At 46.0% G+C, this 12,033-nt stretch overlaps 2 protein-coding genes across 2 annotated transcripts in view; one reads left to right on the top strand and one right to left on the bottom strand.

Moving 5' to 3' along the window:
- Window positions 1-1,994: 1,994 nt before the first annotated feature.
- On the top strand, window positions 1,995-6,295 carry cldn5b (claudin 5b). Its single transcript, XM_020625119.1, has one exon. It carries the CDS (start codon window positions 3,977-3,979, stop codon window positions 4,619-4,621), a length of 645 nt encoding a protein of 214 aa, XP_020480775.1. The 5' UTR covers window positions 1,995-3,976; the 3' UTR covers window positions 4,622-6,295.
- A 407-nt stretch (window positions 6,296-6,702) lies between these two features.
- The window catches only part of acads (acyl-CoA dehydrogenase short chain), a 7,327-nt gene continuing 1,996 nt past the window's right edge, over window positions 6,703-12,033 (bottom strand). The window contains exons 2-10 of the mRNA XM_020625135.1: window positions 11,463-11,623; window positions 10,432-10,581; window positions 10,228-10,339; window positions 9,530-9,681; window positions 9,271-9,441; window positions 8,060-8,197; window positions 7,709-7,804; window positions 7,580-7,636; window positions 6,703-7,494 (exon numbers count right to left, since the gene is read on the bottom strand). Of these exons, the coding sequence (XP_020480791.1) occupies window positions 7,342-7,494; window positions 7,580-7,636; window positions 7,709-7,804; window positions 8,060-8,197; window positions 9,271-9,441; window positions 9,530-9,681; window positions 10,228-10,339; window positions 10,432-10,581; window positions 11,463-11,623 (1,190 nt within the window). The 3' untranslated portion in view covers window positions 6,703-7,341. The remainder of the gene's footprint in view (window positions 7,495-7,579; window positions 7,637-7,708; window positions 7,805-8,059; window positions 8,198-9,270; window positions 9,442-9,529; window positions 9,682-10,227; window positions 10,340-10,431; window positions 10,582-11,462; window positions 11,624-12,033) is intronic.

Here is a 12,033-nt window from a genome sequence, read left to right on the forward strand (position 1 = left end):
TGGTGCTGGGGTTTCCTCTGGTCTGAGTCACCAGCTCAGTAAAGTAATAATCCTCTGTGTCCGCAGCCAGTTATACTGTCATTTACTCCATGTAAACACAACAATGTCATTATAATTGATTACTTTTTTTGTAATTTACTGTTTGAAGTCAGTAACTTCATGTAATCAGTTGTAGTGTAAAGCTTAACCTGATTTTTTTTAACTAACCAAACAAAATGCAAATAAGTGCATGTTTCCATCCACATGTGTGAATTAAGATGTTGGTTTGTGGAGATAAACACCTGATTCTCCAGGAAGAGTGTGAAAGTGGAAAACATGATGGAAAAGTTAGTTTCATGTATTAAAGTGACTCCCCCATCTCTGCTCCACTCTGCTCCACCCAGCCTCCCTGTCCCTGTCCCTGCTCCACCCAGCCTCCCTGACCCTGCTCCTCTCTGATCCACCCAGCCTCACTCCCCCCCCCAGCCCCCCTGCCCCTGTCCCTGCTCCACCCAGCCTCCCTGCCCCTGCTCCACTCTGCTCCACCCAGCCTCCCTGTCCCTGTCCCTGCTCCACCCAGCCTCCCTGTCCCTGCTCCACTCTGCTCCACCCAGCCTCCCTGTCCCTGTCCCTGCTCCACCCAGCCTCCCTGTCCCTGCTCCACTCTGCTCCACCCAGCCTCCCTGTCCCTGTCTCTGCTCCACCCAGCCTCCCTGTCCCTGTCCCTGCTCCACCCAGCCTCCCTGTCCAGCTCTTGAGATATTTGTCATTGTGAAATTACAATAACTGAGAATGTAAATAATTTTACTGATCAAGCAGAAATAAACTTCTCCCACTCAAAACCTTTAGAAGCTCATATCTCTGCACTGCTGCCAGTGCTGCTCAGTGAGTCTGGGTCACAGGAGGCTTCGACAGCTCCTCTACACACTGAGACACATTTTGGAGCAGATTTCTACATTTGAAAATACTTATATACTGTGGCTTTGATGAGAGGAAGGTCTCCTCACCAAACAGGCTTCATGCAGCATTTAGTCACTACAGCACGTTGTCACATTTTGGTTTTATGCTCTATTTAGAATTTATATCTGAATTTGAAAATGCACATAGAAACATTTGGCTGGAAATGACCTTAATGTTTCAGGACTTTAGTAAACCAAGAAAGCAGAAAGCATCACCTGACCAAATCTGAAGCCGACACTGTTAGTCCCCACCACCGCCACCACCTGTAACGCTACATACACAAAACAAGATGTATACAGCAGTGGGAAACGTGCAGGTACAACACAACAAGGACCTTCTGTTTGTGTTGTCACAGCTGCTTTGTGTGTGTCCATTAGTTTCACCTGTATTCCGGTGACATTCCAGCGGTGTGACAGCAACCTTTTATTTTTGCTGTAGCGTCACCACCTATGACACACGGTCGGCTGCGGTGAAAGAAATACAGAAGGAGTGAGTCACCTTCAGCACAGGAGTGAATGTTGACTCACAAACCATTGTGTGTTGTAGTAGTAAACACTAAAGAAGAATGTTTGGTCAGGGCCACCTGTAAGACAGTTTCTTCTACACGACTCCAGGACTGTAGTATTGTGTGTAATCCTGCTGCGCTGCTGCTGACACAGGACACGACAGATCAAAAAGGTCACACAGACACCAACTAATACTAAAAATATCTCCGATAGTGGTCCCAGACAAAAGGTACAACACAACAACACACCGAGGCCTCACATCCCTCCCAGCGCCAGGTGACATTTCACTGTGGATAATAAAAAGAGCTGATGTGGAAAAGGAGGAGGAGAATACTGCCAGCAGCTCAGAGAACAATGGTGTCAAGGGGGAGTGATAGGAGCCCGGACATCCCAACACCGCTGCATGTCAGCCCTCCCACCCGCTGCTAACACATCACCTGGAAGCCCTGCAGCTGGCACCTCGCACAAACACAACTAATTACAACCAAGACAAAAGAAAATAAAGTCATAAAAAGAAGATGGTTGTTGAAACTGATCAGACATGTCCCTTATTTCAAATGTCAGGCATAATCAGTGCACATATCGAATCAGTACAGTGTGTTCTCATACACTCGCTGCAGAGCAATTAGCATGTCAGCATAAAGACAGCCAGTGTCCAGGCCCTTTAGCCAGGAGTTGTGTTGCAGTGTGGAGCTGGTGTTGAACGTGAAGCTGAGCTGAGTTCAGTGAAGTAAAACCGTGTGAAGCTGAGCTGAATCAGCGCCGAACCGACTGAGGTAAGCTGAAGGGAAGGGAAGTGGAACTGAACTGAGCTGTGAGTGCAGCGGAGTTGGAGCTGAGCTAAGTAAGGCAGAGTAAAGTGAGGTGAACTGAAGTGACATGGAGCTGGAGGCGAAGCTGAACTGAGTTCAGTTCGGTTCAGTAAAGTGAAGAGTTGCAGGTGGATCTGAGCCAAGTCCAGAGTTTGGAGTTGGAGTTTGAAAGTTGAGGTTGGAACTGAGCTGAGGTCAGTGAAAAAAGTTAAATAAAACTGAAGTTTGAGTTGGATTTGGGGCCATGTTACGTGAAATAAAGCAAAGTGAGATGAGGTTCAGCTGCAGCTGGAGGTCAGCGAAGTGGAGCCGAGTTAAGCTTAGTCAAGTTACTTTCACCTCTGGTAAACACTTGCCAGAGTCCAACACCTCCATCTGTTGGTTATGTTTTTGTTTATTTGGTTTTGTTGGGATTGTCTTCACACGGCGTTGCTTCGCTGTGCAGACAGTACATCTCCAGGACCTCAACAGGAACTGAACAGCAGGAGCTGGAAGTATTTTGTGTAACTGTAAACACTCAGCCATTGAAAAAGAGGAGGAAGCACCTGGCTCTGTGAGGACATGCATGGAGCTGTGCATGCACGCACACACACAGTTGTCATTCTGCTGGCAGCGACCACAGTCTGATCTGAACTGGCCTCCAGTTACTGAGCCGTCGGGAGCAGTTTTCACAACCCTCTTGCCTACTACGTGACATCATGGATTATTCCCTTTCATGTGCTTGCAAAATAACGAGCTTTCCAGATGGAGAGCTGATTGTGTTTTGCTGAAGGAATGTTGTTTGTTGGCGTGATGATGTCCACACTGCACCAACACCTACTGCTCTGTCCTGACTCTGGACAGTATGAATGCATTCAGAGGTGTTCAGTACTCCACAGGCCCATGGCTAAACGTCATGATTAAAACTGAAAGATGGATACTGAGCGTCCTTCACGTGGTGCAGCTTTTATCAGCACGCTGTGATCACAAACACGCACAGGATACTGCTCTCAAACCGGCCAGTTTCCATGAAGAAGATGATAAAGACAAATCAAGTGGGGATGTGATCTCATTTATCATCTGAACAGGAAGTAGCCTCTAATGTCCCAGCATGCTTTGCTCCTGGTGCCTAAGCTTCTCTTATCAGTGCTGATGTGCTCTGGCCTGATGCTCAAAGTAAAGCCCAGTCTTTACCTTTACATAAACAGCCCTGATCTGTTCATTTTATTACTAACAGCTGTAAACAAAACGTTCAGAGCACTCAAAATTTAAATGTACATGAAATGTTAGGTCAGAAAACATAAATTCATTCCCTCAGCCTACATTAGCGGTTTGCAGACACAGCTTGTACTAAACCTCCACATATATTTAAGCAGCTGTCAGCTTCTCGTTTTGCTTTCCTTCCCACCGCGTCCTGCAAACTGAATTACAGGAAGGCACCACAGGTCTGACCCGCTCCAGCGCAAAACAGTGCGCACGCATGTACACGTGCGCGTGTGAGATGCCCTCATTGGATGAGACAAAAGCGCATGTACTTCTGATTGGCTGAAAGCTTCTGGGTTTTGTTGTGATGGGGACGCAGCAGCAGCGTCAGGTCAGGTGGAGCCATAAATGAAAAGACTCAGCGCGCAAACAGTCAGTGGTCGGAGAAATCGAGACGAGACAGCTGAAGTCAGAACCCGTTTTACCTCACTGCTCACATAGTTAGCATCAGGTATATATAGCTGTACTAACAGAGCTATGCTTTCTGCGTGTCTGGAGATCCTCGGCTTGGCGCTATGCGTCACGGGCTCGCTGCTGGTGATGGTCGCCTGTGGTCTGCCGATGTGGAAGGTGACCGCTTTCATCGACGCCAACATCGTGGTGGCTCAGACCATCTGGGACGGCCTGTGGATGTCCTGCGTGGTGCAGAGCACCGGTCAGATGCAATGCAAATTCCACGACTCGGTCCTGGCCCTGACGCAGGACCTGCAGACGGCCCGGGCGCTGACGGTCATCTCCGCCGTGGTGGGGGTCGTCGCCCTCACGGTGACGGTCGCCGGGGCGCAGTGCACCAACTGCATCAAGGAGGAGGCAGTGAAGGCCAAAGTGGTGAATGCCGGAGGGGTCATCCACATCGTCAGCGGCCTGCTCGTGCTGGTCCCGCTCTGCTGGATGGCCAACAACATCATCGTGGACTTCTACGACCCCCAGGTGCCTCCGTCCAAGAAGAGGGAGATCGGGGCGGCGATCTACGTCGGCTGGGCGGCCACCGCGCTGCTGCTGCTCGGGGGGACCCTGCTGTGCTGCTCCTTTTCCAAAGGAGTGAGAGGCGGTTCTGCCATTAAATACACTCCCACCAAGATCACAGGCAGCGACGACTTTGACAAGAGGCTTTATGTATAAACTGCAAGTCCGGTTCTACACTGGACGTTGTTGTGGGGCAGAGCTGACGCACCGCCGCCATTTCTGCTGTTCTAGTCTGGTGATGTGTGCCAAAAGAAGCTGACACTGAAACTGTGAAGACCAAGTGGCTGTAACTGTTGTAACCGTGAACTGAATGTGACTGTTAAGTATTTGTCCGACAGAACTAGTTTAGTTTTGCTCCTAAGTGGCTTAATCTTGTAGCGCCTCAAGGCCACGTCACATCAAGTCCGAGGAGTCAGGTTATTAAATTCAACTGCTCATAAATAAAAACAGTTGAAAGACTGATTAGAGACTGAAGTTTGTTGGCACACGTTTCATAATCCAGTCAAGTGTCCAGACTCAGTCTGGGGCCTCTGAAAGGCTGCAGAGCGTCTTTGTGCTTAGTTTTTCCACCTACTGGACTAAGTTTGCTTTGAGATTGTTTCCCACAGTGAACATGTAGCGTGCACTCATGTGATTTACGCAGGGAATCTGCATTTGAATACATGTACTATGTTTTATACTTCATGCCATTTTTCTAGTCACAATAAAGAAGAAGCAGCCTTTTTACTGGCCGTCCTTGTTATTTATAGATGAATTATTATGGATCTTTTGCAGCAAAGTGTAACAATACCTTCTATATAATTAATGAAATGGATGATACCTGGCCCAGATAAGCAGCAGGTAACAGTCCAGCGCCTCTTTGCACCAAGTCTTTACAAATCCACCTGCATTTAACTTTCAAAGAAACTAAAATACGTCTAATACACTTGTTAGAACAAGTTGTCAGCAGAAAGACATTTATCAGTGGCTGTTTTCCTTGTACTGATGGTTCGGCCCGTGACCCTATACACCCAGTAGAACACTGGCTGAACACTGCAGGACTTACTACATATAATAACACACTGTGCTAATAAAGTAGCTTTAACATGTCAAAATAAAACCCAGAATTTGTCTGTGCATCCTCACAGTACTTTAATTCATGTTTTTGTCATTTTCACACAGTAAATTACAATAAAATATGTACAAGTTAGAGTCACAAGAGGGCTGTGAATCCTGCCACAATAAAATATTACACAGGGATCAATCACCTTGAATGTTTGGGTCAACAGATATCACACATTTCATCTTCATTGTTCAAGTATCAACTCTCACTCTCCACCACAAGATCAATTAATAAAACTATAGTCAACAACCTGTGCACTCTGATCATTGTGATTAGTGTAGAAGTCCAAGTGAGTCACGTGACTGCAGCACACTGTCGCCCCCTGGTGGTTAAAACTCCTCATAGGAAACAGACCGATTTTAAAAACGAGATAAAACGTTTATCCTCATGTCGGTGTTTGGAAACGGCGTCAGGACAAAGTCATGATCTAAAAGGGTCAGTTCACCCAAATCACAAAACATAAAAACTAAGTGTGGAAATGTATTCTGTACATTGGGATGATTATAAAATAGTAAACATCTGATAAACCAATGCTGAGATGATAATGGGGTTGTTACAGATAATAAAGTAACACACTTTAAGAAGCTGATGTTGGATTTTTTTTTCTACAGTACCTGAGCACAAGCGACTACAGTGTGGTCATAGTTAGGAAAATACTTAAGACAGTCACCAGCCACATCGACCTGATCAGTGTTTGATTGTTTGTTGTGTCTTGTTGCTTTCCTTCTTCTCTCTCTCCTCTATCCACTCACCCCAACCGGTCGAGGCAGAAGGCCGCCCACCAAGAGCCGGGGTCTGTCGGAGGTTTCTTCTTTTTAAAGGGAGTTTTACCTCCCCGCTGTCGCCAAGTGCTGCTCTTGGGTTTCCCCTATATAATAATAATAATAATGTCTAGACCTTATGTTGTAAAGTGTCCTGAGATGACTTTAGTTGTGATTTGGCGCTATACAAACAAAACTGAATTAAAGTAAAAGTATGTCTGTGCAGATTCTCAGTCATCCAGGTCATAGTAAACTGAAAAAACTTAGGTTAGACTAGGTTTCTAGGTCGAAGACTTTTCACCTCTCATCCAAGAGGCGTCTTCAGGTCTGACTGACTGGTGTTGAGCCAGAGATATTTATCCCCCTCGGTGGTGTTTTTCAGTAAAGTAAAAGTATGGTATCGTTGGTTGGTTCATTTAGATAAAGGTTGTGGTTGCAGCTAATAAGAAGGTAAGCGTTAGCTGCAGGTCTGTGACGAGATGCAAACTGATCTCCTGCATCTGACCTGTCATCCAGTAATGAGAAATAGAAAAATGGTGCCAATATAGATTTTATCATTCCCACCTTATGACCTTTAAACACCAGTTATTAAATTAATTAAAGAGTTCCATATTTTCTGTAAAACAAGGTGCTTTTCAATCTTTCAGTATCTTTTTTAAAGTTCTTTGGGCACCAAGAAACACAGAGGTTGTCAAAGGTTGAGATAAAAAAAAACACAGAACAGCAAAACATTCTGCATAAATTCCAAGTGAACTGACCCTTTAAACTGGCGGTAGATATTTATCGTACAGAGTTTAACATGCAGTCCTAACTTCTGTTGAACACCGGAGGTAATGTAAAATGTAAAATCACCTGAATTCCCTCTGAACATCTGTAGCGTCGTCTCACAGACCTGCTGCTTAAAACAGCTGCACCTTAGCTCATGTCGAATTTGATCCAGCCTGACTTCACTGTGTTTATGGATTAGGTGACATCTCAGATCTGTCCATATGGTGCCAAAGGCAAAAATGTGTCTATGACTGGTATTCCTTCAGTAACTGGCCTGCAATAACCAGTCTCTGGATCTCACTGGTTCCCTCATAGATCTCTGTAATGCGAGCATCGCGGTAGTGCCTCTCAGCAGGCATGTCCGTCACGTAACCCATCCCGCCCAGGATCTGGATCGCCTGATTGAAAGAGCAAACAAGTGAAATAAGGGCGTTGTCTGGAAGGGTGTTTCAGTATTTTTAGACTCTCCTGTTGGTCTCTTACCTGATGTGAGCAGAACGTGGCGGCTTCAGACGCTGCTAGTTTGGCCATAGCTGCCTCCTGCAGGAAGAGAAGGCTGGAGTGTGATGTAGTGTAAAACTCAAACTTGCTGAATCAGAGGCGACTGCGTACCTTGGTGAAGGGTTTCTTTGAATCTCGAAGAAGCGAAGCCTTCCAGGTGAGCAGCCGAGCGCTCTCTACTGCCAGAGCCATGTCAGCCAGTTTGAACTAGACAGTGGGAAGAACGCTCAGTCAGCACTGCAACGATGATTCTGTTGACAGCAAATTCATCAAAGGGGGTTGATGAATGCCACCTTTCTCATTAGTGCTCCCTGCCACACTGTCTGCTGTGACCGTGTTTTAAACTGCACATGTCCAGTGTGTAACACACTTTCTATTGGGTTGCACTGTAGGAAACGTGTACTAAGGCCCCACTGTACAGGTCAACTCCCGCCTCAGCTGCTCTGTTAGTGGTCATGTCACCTGTATGGCCTGCAGTTTGCTGATGGGGGCTCCGAACGCATTGCGCTTGAGTGCGTAGTCTGCAGCGCAGTCCAGAGAAGCCTGCGCAATGCCAAGAGCCTGAGAGGCGATGCCGATCCGTCCACTGTCCAGGGTTTGCTGCGAGACACAAAGACGTTAACTTACAATGGATACTGATCTGCAAGAGTGTTCCAGCAGTGCTTAGTAAGAGTTTGTGTTTTGTGATACAGTATGTTGACAAGTTCAGTTTCAGAACATTTAGTTCAATTCAACAGAAGTCTGGTCACTAATAAAGGCAGAGTAAAAACAGTAAGAAGGAGGAGGAGCCACCAGGACGCGCAGCTCATGTAGTAGATCAATACACATGATGTACATTTCCACAGAGCTAATCTCATCAATACAACACAGATGTGCCTCTTGTTTTCTATTTCAAGTTACTGTATTTGAAATGTGACACTTCTTACACAAATTACAATGAATTTCAACCAAATGCCAATTGGGAAAAGGTCAGACTGTGCTTCCGGGGTTCCCTGGTCCAGTAGCAGCAGTGGACTGGCCGACTCTCTTCCAGTGTTTCCTGTCTGTCTAACACCGTCTTTGCCCAGTAAAGGGAAAGACCAAATACACTCTCTTTAAAAAAAAACAAAAACAAATGGGTTATCCTTACTTTGAGCTGCTGAAAGGTTCTGACTGTGAAAATTCAATGTTAGGAAGCTTTAGGCACCACTGATGGTAAATGAATGAAAAAGCAGCATCATGGCAAACGGATGCAACAGTTATGTTAAAAAGATAAAGTGAAAGCAGAGCTGTGACTAGAACACGACACCGGTGTCGTACTAATGGAACTAATGCTGCAGAAATGCACATTATCGAGATAAGAGGTGAACGTAGAGGCTGTGGTGAGTTTCCAGGCCATTTTATTTAAATGTGATCTGAATATAAATCAGTTTTATTACTCCTGCAGTGGATAAACAGGAAAAGCAAGCTGCTCATTTAGACAAGGAGAGAAAGGAGGAAGTGGATATTCAGGACATTATACTAAACAGGACTGTTTACTTAACACCTTTTGTTTGTTGAACAAGCTGTTACAGGATTTATTTATTTAGAGGGTTTTTAGCTCGATTCAACACTTATTTAGTAATGGAAGTGGAATATCAGGCTTCATGTAAAGGCAGCTTCCATGTAACAGTGAATGAAATGCTTTAGAATACCATGGCGATCTTGAATCCAGCACCACGAGGGCCCAACATGTTGTCCAGCGGTATCCTGCAGTCCTCCAGGATTATGTTCGCTGTTGATGAGGCTCTGATGCCCAGTTTATCCTCCTTCTTCCCCAGAGAAAGCCCTGGGTGTGGCATGGGGATCAGGAATGTGCTGATACCCTGCAGACACAGAAAGCGAGTGACCGTTGCAGTTGTACTGCTCAACAGAACAAGCCGCTCTCCCTCTCTTCGGTGTGTCATGTCATGCCTTGTGTTTGAGTTTCTTGTCTGTGGTGGCAAACACAACAGTGGCGGAGGCATCCCAGCAGTTGGTGATCCAGGCTTTGGTTCCATTCAGCACCCACTCATCTCCCTCCTGACGAGCCACGGTGGAGGCTGCACCTGCATCACTGCCATTACCTGCAATTTTTATTAAATCGCTTCATTTAGAGAAGGAGAATTTGGGGAAGGCTTACGACCACAAGCCTACCAGCACATTGCAGATGTTTCTATTTGAACAACTCCTCCCTGCAGTGGTAAAGGGCAGGTTGCTGATTCCTTCCAGAAGCATTTGTTACATTTCTTGAATTTCTATTTTCATCCAGATGGAAATTACTGGTAATTTGACAGTATGGCCAACCCCAGTCAAATGATGACTGATTATTTTCTAAACTCGTTTTGTCTATATTTTGTTAAAGAAGTGAAAAATAGTATTTGAATTTGCCAGACATCTTTAAATGTTTTGTCTGAAACCTAAAGATATTCATTTTACAAGGATAAAAAAACAGAGAAAAGAAGCTCAAACCAATGAATGTTTGGTTAAATAAATGACCACCTAACTGTAGCTCTGCTCCTGAGTTCTTCGAAGTTAAAGACTTGGGAGTTACTAGTAGGAAACCTTTATTTTGGTGGCACAATGACAGGTAGAGACTCTATCCAGGTGCATGTGTGTGGCGTCACATTTACCTGGCTCACTGAGGGCGAAGCAGCCCACCTTCTCTCCGGTGGTGAACGGAGTGATCCACTGCTTTTTCTGCTCTTCTGTACCAAACTTCAAAATCGGTCCGATGTAAAGAGACTGAGAACAGAATCACAGACCACAACAGGTGAATGAACACCTGCACTTTGATGCGTTTATAAAGTCCCTTAAAGATGCCAGTGTGAGCTCACATTGTTAACAGAGACCACCACCCCGGTGCTGGCGCAGCCTCGGCTGATTTCCTCCACAGCCAGACTGTACGCCAGGTAGTCCATCCCGGCTCCACCCAGCTCCTCTGGTACCTCCATGGCCATCAACCCCATCGCCCCCAACTCGTGAATCTGGAGAAGTGCGAGAGCATTGACAGTAATGTGTCTGGTGCTTAGTTTAAACCACCAATAATTGACTTTTGGCCACTTGGACGCAGTGAAAACACAACACTGCATGTGGACACAACACTTTCTAGCCAAGCCAGCTGATTATTTCCACTTCCACCTCCAGCAGCTACAGATGGACATGCTCCTCCGTGCACAGTGTGTCATTGTCCCCCCTGATGAGCTTCAGCCCAGTGCTGCCTCTCTGTTTGCTCTGTGTTTGGTCTCCACCACCTTCTGAGGGAAACCTCTGGCTCTGGAGCTGCTAAATGCTCCACTGTGTTCACCAGCTGGTCTCTGACTGGCCCTGTCTACTGTTTGTTGTGGTTAGTGCTGTCACCTCACAGAAGACCAGGGGCTTTTCTGTGTGGAGTTTGCATGTTCTCCCTGTGCCTGCATGGGTTCTGTCCGGGTACTTCAGCTTCCTCCCACAGTCCAAAGACATGCAGCTTAGGTTGACTGGCGACTCTAAATTCCTGTAGGAATGTGTGTGAGTATGTGTGGTTGTTTGTCTACATGTCAGCCCTGTGATAGACTGGCGATCTGTCTAGGGTGGACCCTGCTCCTCGCCCAATGTCAGCTGGGACTGACTCCAGCCCCCACGACCCTGTTCAGGAATAAGCAGTATAGATAATGGATGGAGGTTCATAAGCATTTGAACAGTGACACAATTTTCCTAGTTTTGCCTCTGTACACCACCACAGTGGATCTGAAAAGAAGCAATCAAGATGTTACTGAAGTGTGGACTTTCTGCTTTAATTTAAGGGGTTTAACAAACATATTGCTTTAACCATTTAGGAAATACACCAATATTTATATATAGTCTCCTCATTTTCAGGGTTTTGTACCTGTTTGGTGGGGAACGTGTGCTCTTTGTCGAGTCTGGCAGCGATGGGGGTCAGCTCCCTGTCAGCGTAGTCTCTGCAGGTCTGCCTCAGTATCTGATGAGTCTCTGGTAACTCTGCCAGCTGAGACAGTCTTCGACAGCCACTTAGACACAAACAGACAGCTGAGGGAGAAAGAAATAAAGGTTTCAACCCTCCATACAGCAATTTTCAGCTTGGAAACAGTATCTGCCATGATCAGATCCAGTTCATTCTCAGTTGACGTGGTCATGACTGATCAACTGGTTTGATGATGAGGCCGAACAACGAGCCCCAGCTGCAGCCAGCCACCCGTGACACATGATGCTGTGACTGTTGGAATGATTCACCAAGTTCACAGCTCTGTGTGATTTGTCATGATGGGTTCAGTGAACAGAAGCAGCGCCTGAAATAGAACTGGGTGGCCACACTGACAGCAATGTTCTGAGATAAAAGCAGATGTAAATTAGGATGCTGGCTGATGCATCTTTAAAGTTGTAATAAACGCTGCAGCCTAAAAGGCTGCATTACAGTTGAAAGATGCTGTCTGCTGAAC

The sequence above is a fragment of the Monopterus albus genome, unplaced genomic scaffold, assembly GCF_001952655.1.
Source record: "Monopterus albus unplaced genomic scaffold, M_albus_1.0 scaffold346.1, whole genome shotgun sequence".
Lineage (NCBI taxonomy): Eukaryota > Metazoa > Chordata > Actinopteri > Synbranchiformes > Synbranchidae > Monopterus > Monopterus albus.

What these genes read in the sequence shown, in the direction of transcription:
- cldn5b (XM_020625119.1), top strand. Translation starts at nt 3,977, where the DNA reads ATGCTTTCTGCGTGTCTGGAGATCCTCGGCTTGGCGCTATGCGTCACG.